General features: G+C 36.0%; 1 protein-coding gene and 1 long non-coding RNA gene across 3 annotated transcripts; one reads left to right on the forward strand and one right to left on the reverse strand.

Moving 5' to 3' along the window:
• Window positions 1-881: 881 nt before the first annotated feature.
• On the reverse strand, window positions 882-2,842 carry LOC103452857 (ethylene-responsive transcription factor RAP2-3-like). Of its 2 annotated transcripts, none has more exons than XM_008392395.3 (2): window positions 2,549-2,842; window positions 882-1,638 (listed from the first exon to the last, which is right to left on the reverse strand). In XM_008392395.3, exons 1-2 carry the CDS (start codon window positions 2,733-2,735, stop codon window positions 1,070-1,072), a joined length of 756 nt encoding a protein of 251 aa, XP_008390617.1. In that variant the 5' UTR covers window positions 2,736-2,842; the 3' UTR covers window positions 882-1,069.
• A 3,722-nt stretch (window positions 2,843-6,564) lies between these two features.
• On the forward strand, window positions 6,565-10,078 carry LOC114826351 (uncharacterized). Its single transcript, XR_011575014.1, has 4 exons — window positions 6,565-6,778; window positions 6,862-7,022; window positions 7,124-7,621; window positions 9,525-10,078. It is a non-coding gene; the product is annotated as an uncharacterized lncRNA (long non-coding RNA).
• The last annotated feature ends 3,144 nt before the right edge of the window (window positions 10,079-13,222 follow it).

Here is a 13,222-nt window from a genome sequence, read left to right on the forward strand (position 1 = left end):
AATTGCTTAAAATTTTAGTTTATATGACAAATTGAAAAATGTGTACAAGTTCATATGATATTTCGAATTTTTTTTAAAGTGACATTTGCTAACCCGTTTTGCACTTGTATGATACTTTAGGTATCGTTTGGTATGCAGACGGGACGGGACATAATAGAATGGGATGGGACGAGACGGGACGGAACGGAGAGGGAGCAAAGATGCCCTTGGATGGAAACAAGGAGGAAGAAGAAGGAGACAGAGAAGTTATAATTTTGTGTTCCATGGATGTGGAACGAGTCGTTCCAGGAGGTGAGACGGAACGAAAATTCACTCAAAATTCGTCCCGTGGAACAGCGCATTCCACCAGTTTTAGGCGCACCAAACGTGGGACAGAACGCCTCGTCCCACTCTGCTCCGTCCCATCCCACGTACCAAACGGTACCTTAATCCACTCGTCAACTAACTATTTAAATTTTATCTTTTATTTTAAATATTAATATCTTAACTTTATCTTATTTTGTAAGCCCAAAATTTATTTTTCTCTCTTCACTAAACAAGTGTTCACCACTAACAAAGTAATGCTCACAATCACTTTATTTATTGTCGTGGAATGACTTTGCATATTTATAAGTCAGTTGCTAATTTTTTTAGCTACTACATTCATTAGAGATGTATTTTTTCTTTGAGACATAATAAATTTAACTTCGTTACTCAAATGCTAACTCGCTTAAAAATGCTCCTACGATCACATTAAAAACTTTTATTAAAAATCGAGTGCTTTATTAAAAAGTACTTACTTGAAAGTACTTTCTCGTGAGCATTTCTATCTTTTGTTTTCTCCAGACACACTCGAAAACACTTCCAACAAACACAAACCGAAACACTTTGATCATATAACATGCACAAAGACAAAAGCAGTTACTATTAAACATAAACACCGTAGCAAACAACACACGTTACACAAACCCAGTCATAGACATACTCAACACTCGCATTTCACACACGTAAATTAAACATACATACCCTTTAATTAATATGTTTTTAATTCCTAGCCATACAAATATTTAGCTAGAACAATTCCGCTGCCTTAATACAGAAGCTGCCCTTGTTGCTGATATGCCACCAGGTCATCCAGCATCCACAGGTACAACGAGTCCGACTCTCCGCTTCCACTCACCACCTGACTCAGCTGCTCTACCACCACCTCGTCCCCACCCGCCACCTCTTTCTTAGCATACATTTCCCCACCACCACCGCCGTGATATAATGGATCATAATAGTAAGAACCGGTCTGGAAACTCGGTTGAGTCGGCTCCACCCGAGTTGACTCAGCAACAATGCACCGCCTCTTTGTCGGCGGCGGCGTATCCGGCGCCAGAGATGGAAGCGGTGAAGAGGATGGTGGTTGGGCAAAGTTGAGCTTGGCCTTGTCCCCGCGGATGCGCACGGCGGCTTCATCGTAAGCGCGGGCGGCTTCCTCAGCGGTGTCATAGGTGCCGAGCCAGACCCGGACGCCTTTGTAGGGGTCGCGAATCTCAGCCGCCCATTTGCCCCACGGCCTCTGCCTTATTCCTCTGTACACGTTTTTCCTCACTCTCTTGCCTTTTGCGGCAGCAGCAGACCCGCTCGCCTGCTTGGGCTTCTCATCACTTGTCACTACTCCAATCACACATAATTTAATTATTTCATTTTTTTTGTTAATCGAGTACAAAAGTTAGAAGAACAACCCTTAAAACTTTTTTTCGACATGAAGGAAAATAAATTATTTGCATCTCTTTTCTTCTTCTATATTATTTTTTTATCGTTTAATTTGTTTTCGATTTATTCAATTTACAAAGAAAAATAAATGGCAGGTGTCCATTTTCCAAACATAAACAGAATTTCATAAGAGAATTGTTATTAGCATTCCAAAAATCTTATTTGACGTTCTAAACTTTATATAATTAAAAAGAAAAATACACTTTTAAAAAATATAGAATAAATTTTTGAAATGCTAATAATAGTGCCCTTCTATAAAAACCAATTTCTTTTGTGTTTTGATCTTCCAGAAAAGTTGTAAAGAAATCTAACTATTATCTTATTGTATTAAAAGAATAATTAATAGACACAAAAAGCGGTAGATTATGATTAATTACTACTGTAATTTAGTAGTTGTGTGATCATTAAATTAGAAAACTGTACATAATTAATTGGAGAATTTGATTCCAGCCGAAATCAATAATTAATTACCTTCCCTCATAATGACGATCCAACTTTTTCTAGAAATAAAAAAAAAAGGAAAAAAAAAATGTGTTGGTGGCAAGCATCACCAGCGAACAACAACAAAAATTATATGCAAATAACCCAATTCTTTGATAGAAAATCTAGTGAAAAAAATTAATTCATAAACAATTCCCAGAAGTAGCAGATGAACCAAAACAAACTGAAGAACCAGACAAGTTCTGAGAAATAAATACAATTAATCATGCAAGCTTTATAACAAAGTATATGAAACTCTAGATAAAACCCACTAATGAAAATGCCATATCATATATATATATATATATATATATGTATATATAGATACCTTTGGTGATAGATGGTTTCGGCTTTTGGACCACCTTGTGATTCTCCGGCTGTTTGTTGATGCTGTTGGAGTAGTCTATGCCAAGGAGGTCAGAGATGGTGTCAAGATCTGACCAGAGGTCCTCCGCCGTCAGCTTCAGGGCGCGCTTGACGGCGATGAAGTCGGAAATGATAGCACCACCACACATGTTTATATTGCCACTTGTAGAAACTTAGAGAGAAAAAAGAGCCCTCTCAGGACACGCACAAAACGAGAGGTCTCTCTCCGTATAGAGCTCTGTATTTATAGACGACCGTCGGTTACAAGCAACATTTGCATAAAGACAAAAAAACACAGTAAGTTGCCTTACTGGGCTTTCCTTCCTTTGGTCACAGCCCATACAAAAAGCTTACTTTAAAAAATGTCACTGTAGCGGTATTTAATGTATATCATTATTTTTGAGTGATTCTACATGACAAATGTATGATTAACTTGAAAAACATTACTTAGTTCTTTTTCTTGAAAGTATGAGTTCTTACATCCTGCCAATTTCCATAAATAACTCATCAAAAACATTAAAAAAGGTAATGCTGGGTGAAATTTTAAATTAAATAATGTGTCACCAATAAAAAATAAATACGTTTATTAACATTTTAGTAATAATCTAATCATCAACATCAACATTAACATCATTTGGTTGACAAATTTGGTATCTCTAGCATTTTTCTAAAAAAATATCCACTAATGTTAAATTGTGATTAGCAATAATGTAGAATTTCCTACTCCTAAGGAAATGAGCCAAGTATGCTCGTTTGGTAAGTACTTTTAAATGACTGAAACTGCTTTTACAGAAAATATTTTTAGGTTTCGAAAGACTTGAAATACTTCCTGCTAAAAGTACAGTGCTTTTTGCTAAAAACACTTTAAATGCTATTCTAAAATTAACTTGCATTTGTACTAAAATTTGGTTTAAAAAATATTTTATCTAAAAGTGTTTTCAGTCGTTTAAAAACAGTTGGCAAACGGGCAAGTTAAAAAATAACCTACTTGATCACAGGGAGGGAAGAGAGAAGCCGTAAAAAGTAAAAAGTTTGATGCTGAATAGAAAATGCCCAAAAAGTGAAGGAATCTAAAAGTAAATGGAGTATGATTCTTTCCCTTCTTCTTCTCATTCCCTTTCCTCATTTTTCTCACAGTTTACTTTTTGTCTTATTGTTTCTACAAAAAAATCATATAAAATGTTGACGTAACTTAATTACAAACGTTCAAATGGAAGGACAAAGAAGATGAGAGAGATTAGGAGGGGAGATAACCCTTTCCCAAAATAAATTGCGGTCCAATGGTGTCAAGTGGGATTGAAGGGTTGACGATGTGGCCAGTGGCGAAGCCACGTGGGAGCGACGAGTGGCGGCCGCCACTCCCCTCGCCGGGAAACACCACTGGACCCCAGGTCTTCGCCACTCCCCTCGCATTCGTCGGAATTCATGGTGGAGGAGATTAACAGAGGTCTGGAAGAAAGTCGAAGAAGGGATTACGGTGGGGACGACGAAGGAGGGGGTGGGAGTGGGATCGACGGGGAAGGAGATGCGGTTGCGATGGACGGAGGAGAGGTTGATGGAGGAGGTGTGGGGATGAGATTGACGAAAAGCGGTTGGGGGTGTCGGGTCTGGGAGAAAAGCAAGGAAGAAGATGGGTGTTTGGATGTGGGTTGAAGATAAAGTTGGGTGTTTGGTTAACAAGATAACAAGTATTGGGGAAGAGTTTTAAATGACAAGTGTTTTAAAGTTGGGTGTTTGGTTAACAAGATAACAAGTATTTGTGGTTTTATTTTTGGGAGTTTTAACAAAAAAAACTCCTGGTACTGTTCACTTTTAACGAAAAACCACATTTATACATTTCTCTGGTGCTATTCACTATACCTTTAAAAAGGGTTTTTCATTAAAAATGAAGTTTTTTGGAGTTTTTTTTAGTTTTCCTTTTATTTTTAAGTCTTGTATGTATTTTTATTTTCTCTTTTAAGACTCCCACCGTATTTATCTTAAACTCTCACATTATTTATAAATATTGTATTACTTTAAAAACAATGTAAATATTGTTTAATGCTTATTTTACGATAATTTAAATCTATCTAGGCTCCCGCCTAGATCTCGTCTAGGCACCTAGCTGCTAGGTCTCAGTCCGTTGTTTGATTAGTACCTAACATTTTTTAGGATCTAATCCTAGTCAATTTAAGTTTCTTACAATGGCTTAGATATTATTGCTTACAACTGCTTGGGTGGAGAGACCATTTTCTGCTATGAATATTGAGTCAAAACTTTGCACTATCTAATGTGAAAGTAACCGCTTCGATTGAACTTTACACTCTTTTGAATTTCGCCCCTCCCCTCTGAAAATCCTGGCTTCGCCACTGGATGTGGCAGGATGTGACTTGAGCAGTTACATGAGGGTAAATTGTTACTCGGGGTTTGGCTCTGGCGTGCGTCAGATTGGCTCATAAATTTAACGGTTGACAGTTACAGGAACATGGCATTGTTTGCGGCAGCTTTCATTTGGAGTGACGTCCCTGCTAAACGACTCCCAAGATTTGAGATAATTGCAGTCTTGGCCACAGTAGATATAAAACTACATGATCTAGACCATCTTAAAAGGAAATGTAAAAAGTATCACATAGAGATATAACAGTAACAAATGACATATCATTTACTCTAACCGAGATGTTAAAGCTGATATGAAAAACAAGGCTAAGCTGATATGAATGAAGAGATGTCAAAGTTGACATTGCCTTCAAATATAGTTTTTGCTATTTTCAAAGGCATTTTCCACTTACATTACCTTAAATGCTAACATATTTAAGTATTATTTTATTATTTTTAAACCAACAACAACCCAACTTATATTATTTTTGTTTTAAAAAACATATAAATGAAGCAATAAATTTTGACATATCGTATGGAAAGAAAATATTGACAATAATGTTAAATTATCAAATCAGCTATCAAATAAAAATTTGATGTTTTGAATTTGACGTCTCCTTTGGATATGCTCTTAGCAACTTAAATTACAAATCTTTACAAGTATTTGAAATGTTATGATTACTATGATCTGTTTGGGTGTTCTTTTATGAAAGAAAATCCGATCTTGGTTTTGTGCTTGATGATACTTGTTGGATTGAACAAGCTCACGACTTGTAACCACTTTCAATAAATAAGAAAAAAGAAGAAGCTTTCTAACTTTTGGTAAAATCTATAGTGGATTGCTATTTGTGCTCTCCGCTTGTACCCTTGTACTTATGAAAGGAGTGCAAGAAAGTTTTGAAAGACTATCTTCAACGTTAATGTGTTTTATCGTATACATGGTTCTATAAAACATTAGGCGCTAGTCTGACGGCTGGCAGAGTTATTGTATTTTATCATATACAAGGTTCTAAAAAACACTAGGTGCTAGTCGGGCGGCTGGCAGAAGCCTAGGCGAATTATGTAAATTTATTATATATTTTGTAAATAAGTGTCTATTTACACCTAAAAAAAAAATACTTGTATGGATAATAAATAAATGATAAAATTGAAAAATAGAAGTAGAAGAATACACAAAGTATATAGATCCAAAAAGTTAATATTTAAAAAACAATAAGCATATAATCATAATGAGGATGATTCTTGGATGATAGATTAAATTCTTCTTGTTCATGATCCTTGCATTGAATTGGACATAGACTAAATTATTTAACCTTGTTGTATCTAATTTATTTCTTTTCTTTGTATGTATCTCCTCAAAAGTGCTCCAATTCGTTTCACAATTGGATGAACTTGTAGTAAATCCATCATTTGCAAATTCGGTACACCATTTCCATAAGTATACCTGTGACAGCCCGTCCGGTATTATCATTTTCGAAAGTGTGAAATTACTAAATGTCCTTGAACGTTTTAAAGATTTAGAGTATTAGAGTTTATCAAGTCACCCTAATTGTTAAAAGATGGTTGATTTTGGACGTTTTGTTTGTTTGTGTTGATGAGTGTGGCTTTTAATCCACACACTCACAGACACACTCATTCCCTTTTCTTTTCTTTCCCGTAATTCCCTCAAACACTCAAACTCACTCTCTCTCTCTCCCCGTCGAGTTCTCTCACACTCCCTTTCTCTTTCTACACTCACGGACTAACACAAAGACCTTCAAAAACTTCACAGATCGAGGAAAATAAAACCACCATCGTCTTCATCTCGACGATATGAGTCCAACCATACCTATTTCAGGTAAGATCTCTAACGTTTTCACGTTGAAATCACGAACTCCGATTTGGGTACTATTCATCAACTTTGTATTGGTTGATTTTTAGGAGTTTTCAAGCTTGTAGGAATAGTGAGGTCCTTAGGAGGCTCGGGGTAGTTCGTTGGAAAATTTTGGACGTAAGAACACGGAGATCGACAAGTTCAAGTTTGACCCGTGCCTTTCGAGGCGTTTTCCGGCTAAACCACGGAGAGTTAGACGTCGTGCGAGGTACCATTCTCTTCGTCTCTTCGAGAAATACAACTTTAGTTTTTGTTTCACTCAATTTCGTTGAGTATTAAAGAAGTTATACTCATTTGAATCTTACCCAGTTTCCGGCGAGTCCGACAGCTTTCGAGGCTTTTTTCGGTGAATCCACGCCGCGTTAGGGGTCAAGGCAGATATGGATGTGTTCGTCTCGTCAATACCTTCATTTTGATATAAATTACGTCGAAAATGGTTAAGAAATGAAGAAGTTATGACACTTTGAAGTTTACCCAGAAATTCCGGCAAAACACCCACCTTCGGCGAAACCAGTCCGGCGACGCGAGGAAGAAGACGCGCGCGTGGGCAGCGCGTATAGGTGGCGCGTGAGGGCGCGTGAGAGGTCCAAATTCCGTTCTAAAAATTGTCACGTGTTCATGACGTCGTGTAGATCACCGTGGTATATTCACATACCCAAATTGAGCAACATATGAGAAAGTTATTGACGAATGTTTGTGTATGTGCGTTTAAATGATGTTTTATAATTATTTTTGTATAAGTGAAAATTATATGGACGAAGAAAGTAACCAAAATAGGCGAGGGGGTTACGAACCGGCTACTTATCAGTGAGTGGGCAGTTATTTTTTAAGTATATATATATGTATACTTGACGTATTTCCTAGAAAACGTATTTTAAAAAGAAATACAAATTAAATAGCTTGTCATATATGCATTATATTTTAAAATGTGCATTACCATAATTGTACATATTGTTGCATGGTGCTGAGGAGGCCCAGATAAGTTACATGTGAGATATTATGTTGAAAACGATCATGAAATACGATTGAAATACAAATGAAATACTATGGAAATATGATTAAGATACATTTGATATATATTTGAAATACATTTGAAATACGATTGACATACGTATTAGATACATTTGATATACATATGAAATACGCATGAAATACGATTGAAATCCAATTGATATACGTATAAAATACATTTGAAATATGTAAGTATATACGTTTGAAATACGATTGATATACATTTGAATACGTATAATATACATTTGAAATACGTACGAAATACATTTGATATACGTATGAAATACGATTGATATACATTTGAAATACGTATAATATACATTTGATATACATTTGAAATACATTTGATATACGTATGAAATACGATTGATATACATTTGAAATACGTATGAAATACGATTGATATACATTTGATATACATTTGATATATGTACGAAATACTATTGAAATACATTTGAGATACGTACGAAATACATTTGAGATACATTTGATATACGTACGAAATACATTTGATATACGTATGAAGTATATTTGATACACGTATGAAGTACATTTGATATATATATATGAAATACATTTGATATACGTACGAAATACTATTGAAATACATTTGAGATACGTACGAAATACATTTGATATATGTATGAGATACATTTGAAATACGTTCGATATACGATTGAAATACGTTTGAAATACGAGGGAAATACTATTGAAACATGATGAATTATACGATTGAGGTATGATTGAAGTATGAATGAGTTATAATTGAGATGCAATTGTGACATGATCGAGATATGTTTATGATATGTTTGAGATATAATTGAAATGTGATTGAAATAGAATTGAGACACAATTATTGAGATATTATGCTGATAACGATAATGAGATATAGTTGAGATATGATGAATCATATGTTGAGATGTGATTGAAAGCTCATTTACTTGCACACGTATATTAGTGCTCCCGCCCAGAGTTAGAGGCACAGCCTTCACGTGTATGTTCACCTCCCGCACCGCATGCTCGCCTTGGATCCAAGTTAGGTGCATAGCCTGTCGTATAGACCACTTATGTGGGTTCGACTTGTAGGTGACCCGCGATTTATCGCACAGTTTCACGTGATTGTAGCACTAGAGCATATTATGATATATACAGTGATGAGTTGCAGACCACGTGAGGTGGTATTGAATGTGTGCAAGATATACATGATGTGATGAGATGATTATGAGCTATATATATACAGCCGAGGGCTGAGTTGATTATGATGAGATGATTATGAGCTATATATGCAGCCAAGGGTTGAGTTGATTATGATGAAAGAGTATGAACTATGTTTATAGCCAAGCGCTGAATTGATTATATGTTATTCTATCATATGTACATATAGATGATGAGCATTCAGTTATGATACTTTGGCATGACATACATTCATATTGCCTAGCATGAATTTGAGATATATTACGTATATGTTACTCCATCATATGTACATAGAGATGATGAGCATTCAGTTACGATACTTTGGCATGACATACATTCATATTGTCTAGCATGATTTGAGATATATTACGTATATGAGTATATACTTTATTTTTAGGAAACTATACTTGTTTTATGGCGAGGGGTTAGTAAATTCAAAGAGAAAAGAAAGTTTTGAAGAAGAATGTTTTGCTGACCCACTCAACTTTGTTTTGCGCCCCTCCAGGTTCGAGATATTACAAGTTATGGTGGTCACGAGGAATCCAACGGTGTTCTGGCAGAATTGACAAAGTAGGACTCACCTTCGGGTGTTTCATCTTAGCAATTGTATTTTAAAGCTTCCGAACTGTGTAAATGGCTACGTCACTCTCACGTGACGGCCAGCATGCCTTCAGTTATGATACTTTGGCATGACATACATTCATATTGTCTAGCATGGTTTGAGATATATTACGTATATGTGTATATACTTTATTTTTAGGAAACTATACTTGTTTTACGGCGAGAGGTTAGTAAATTCAAAGAGAAAAGAAAGTTTTGAAGAAGAATGTTTTGCTGACCCACTCAACTTTGTTTTGCGCCCCTCCAGGTTCGAGATATTATAAGTTATGGTGGCCACGAGGAATCCAACGGTGTTCTGGCAGAATTGACAAAAGTAGGACTCACCTTCGGGTGTTTCATCTTAGCAATTGTATTTTAAAGCTTCCGAACTGTGTAAATGGCTACGTCACTCTCACGTGACGGCCAGCATGCCCTCCTTCGGGACGGGGTGTGTCAATACCACCATGAAGCAAAAAAAGAAAAAAGCACACAATTAATAATAATAAAAAAAAAAACTGCCTAGGTGCCGCCTAGCCCTCCGCCTAGGAGCCGCCTAGGACCACCTAGCTCCAGATCGATTTTTCAAAACGATTTGCCGTAAATTGCGGCGGGCCTTCACCACCTAGCTCCTAGACGGCCTCCTAAACCAATTTTTAGAATACTAATCATATATTACAATTTAATACTAACAGTGAAGTGATTTTTACATGTTTTCTCTCTCTTTTTATATGCTTGTAAATTTAGGCATTTAGATCAAATAAAATGAATAAAATAAATAAATAAAGGTGTGCACATTGCATAAGGATAGAATTAATGTGTGGAAATCATTTTGCTATTGATATTCCTAAATATAATGACAATTCATAAATTGTTACCCAGAAGATGATAATTTTTTTTTACACTAATTATGGAAGAGGTAGAGCTTTTTGGAGAATTACCCACCGGAGTTTTTATAGGAAACACCTTCAAGCGTTTTTTCAAAAACTACTTGAATTTCTAATAAACATATGCTTCTCACAACAGATTTCCACCAAAATCTTGTCATTAAAAAGTTGTTACCCAAAGCTACTTAGTACTACGGTCTAGTGATATTTTTCTTCACTTGTAATTGAGAAGTTTTAGGTTCGATTATCACCAAAGGCGAATTTGAATCACATTATTACTAACTCATTGTGCGGCTTAGCCCACTCTTCCACCCTCTTAGTGTAGATAATATCATTTGTTAAAAAAAAACGTTGTTACCCAAAACATTTAGTAAAAGGAAATGATTGTTAACCAAACAAAAAGGGCGAGGGGTTGGAGACCAACTTATATGAAATAGATTTATTATCACGTAGCGTCCCGGTTAATAATACATTGTCATGTATAAAAAAAATGCATATAACAATGCATTATTGGACAAAAGATTATACATGGGGGTGAACTTGTTCTATATAAGTTGCTTTGGAGGGTTGAACGCTTAATTGTATAAAAGTTTTGCAAAAGTAGGTAGCTATGAATTTTTTTAATATCCATGTGGGCCCAAATTAACACGTGGCATCCAGTCACTATCCACGTGTGCGCCATGTCACAGGTTAAACGGCTATTTTAACAGCAAGGTTAACAGATGTATGAAAAGTGTCCCAAAATTATCACTTTACGTACCAGACTGAGATGAAAAAAATCTTGATGTATGAAATGTTTAAACAAAAAAACTTTAAGATAGTAAACTTAGAATTAGAATAGTAAAATAAGAATTATTCAAAAAATTAGAATAGTAAAATAAGAATTACTCTAAAAATTATGATTGATTTTTCTTTTGTAACTATGAAAGAATGTTTTGTTAATATATTTATTGATGGAGGAGATAGAATTTTCGTCATCCCAGACGAAGATTGCAGCAGCGGGCTTTTAGGAAGCAAGGAAAGAAGCTAAAGTTGCAAAGTAAACGCTTTTTGTTTCCGCGTCCAACAAACAAAAAACCTCCTCATATAGCATATGTCATCCTTCTATCATCGTTTTTTTTTCTTTCACAATTATTGTATTGTTTTTATATTTCACGGAAAATCTTACGATGGACCATTCTTTGCTTGCGCACAAGTAAATTGACTTCATTTGGTCACCACTGTGGCCAATCAAACTATGTAATTCTAAGGTCACCCAACAGATATTCTATCACTGAAGCAATAAAAGATTGATATTGTAACTAGGGCTCGTTCGGTAGGGGATCCCGAATTGAAAATGGGATCCTAATCCCGAACTGACCATTTTCGAGATGGGAATTTGAATCCCGACCCGAAATTTTCGGTATTCCCGAAATGTTTTCGGTATTTTTCAAAATGTTTTTGGTATTTCAGAATGGATCGGAACTCACATTCAAAGAACAAACATAACTTCACATATTCACAGAAGAAGCATGAATATGTGTTCGCGTACTCTCATCAAACCAATAAGGGCAGTCATTCCATCACAAGTCTAAAACAAGGATCCACGGCAAACAACCAGCATTGAAAGAACAAATTTGTTAACCTTGATGCCTCGATTTTCGAACTAATACTATCTATTGCATACGCAAATCCCCTCAAATCAATTACCCATATCACTGAATGTGACAAACTTTAACCCTAGACATTAATTCGAAAACCCAATTAATTCCAAAATTGTACCTGATTTAGGAGAAAAATCTCTATGCTAGGTCGAGGATTCAAGAGACAATACTCTCAGACTCTAGGCGTCTGAGAGAGAATGGCGAGAGAGATAGAATCGCGAAAGAGAGAGAGAATCGTGAGAGAGAGGGGTGGCTGCGTGTGGTGGAGGGAGGCTGGAGAGTCAGAAATGGTATGCCGTGGTGGTGGGCAGTGGCTGGCCGGAGTTGAGTTGAGTTAAGCTGAGCTGAGGTTCAGTTCGAATTCGAGACAAAGAGCTGGTTTGGTATTGCTGTGCTTTGAAAAAAAGCTGATGTGAGAATAAGCGGCTGTGAAATAAATCAGCAGAGTGTTTGGTAAACTTTTTTGTAAAAGTGCTTTTGGAAAAAAAAAACAGTGTAATAGTGGGTTTTTTCATTAAAGAAGCACTGTAGCTCCGTGTGCTTTGAAAAAAAAGCCAGTTTTCCAAAGCTGCAAATAGCAGCTTCAGCTTTTTCCTTTGATTTCAGCTTATTCTCACAGCAGCTTCCAAAATAAGCCCTTTTTTTTTTCAGTTTACCAAACATCTAAAACCCTCACAGTTTTTTTTCATGGATGCTTTTTTTTTAAGCACCTCACTCCCAAACTAGGTCAAAGAGAGGGGTGGGTGGTTGAACTTCGAAATGAAATGAGAGAGGCTTAGGGCTGGAGACCCTTAACAAAGAATGGATGAGCCATATCGTTTTGAAACAATCCAACGGTTGCAATTAATTCTAACTATAATTAAAACATAAATGTATAATAATATATATAGTTTCCATTCGGTTCGGGACATTAAATAGACAATCTCGAATTCCGTAGTGAATGGTTCGGGATCAGTTTGGTATGGTATCCAAAAATTTTAGGAATTTTGGTTTGGGACTTTTTGAGTTTGGGGTCGAGATTTTTTTAGGTTTGGTTCGGGATTTTCGAGAAATTTTTTCCAGCCCTAATTGTGACA

Source organism: Malus domestica, chromosome 13, assembly GCF_042453785.1.
Source record: "Malus domestica chromosome 13, GDT2T_hap1".
Classification (NCBI taxonomy): Eukaryota; Viridiplantae; Streptophyta; class Magnoliopsida; order Rosales; family Rosaceae; genus Malus; species Malus domestica.

Coding starts and splice junctions, on each gene's coding strand:
- LOC103452857 (XM_008392395.3), bottom strand. CDS start 2,735: ATGTGTGGTGGTGCTATCATTTCCGACTTCATCGCCGTCAAGCGCGCC. Junction 1,639..2,548: donor GAAACCATCTATCACCAAAG/GTATCTATATAT, acceptor TGATTGGAGTAG/TGACAAGTGATGAGAAGCCC.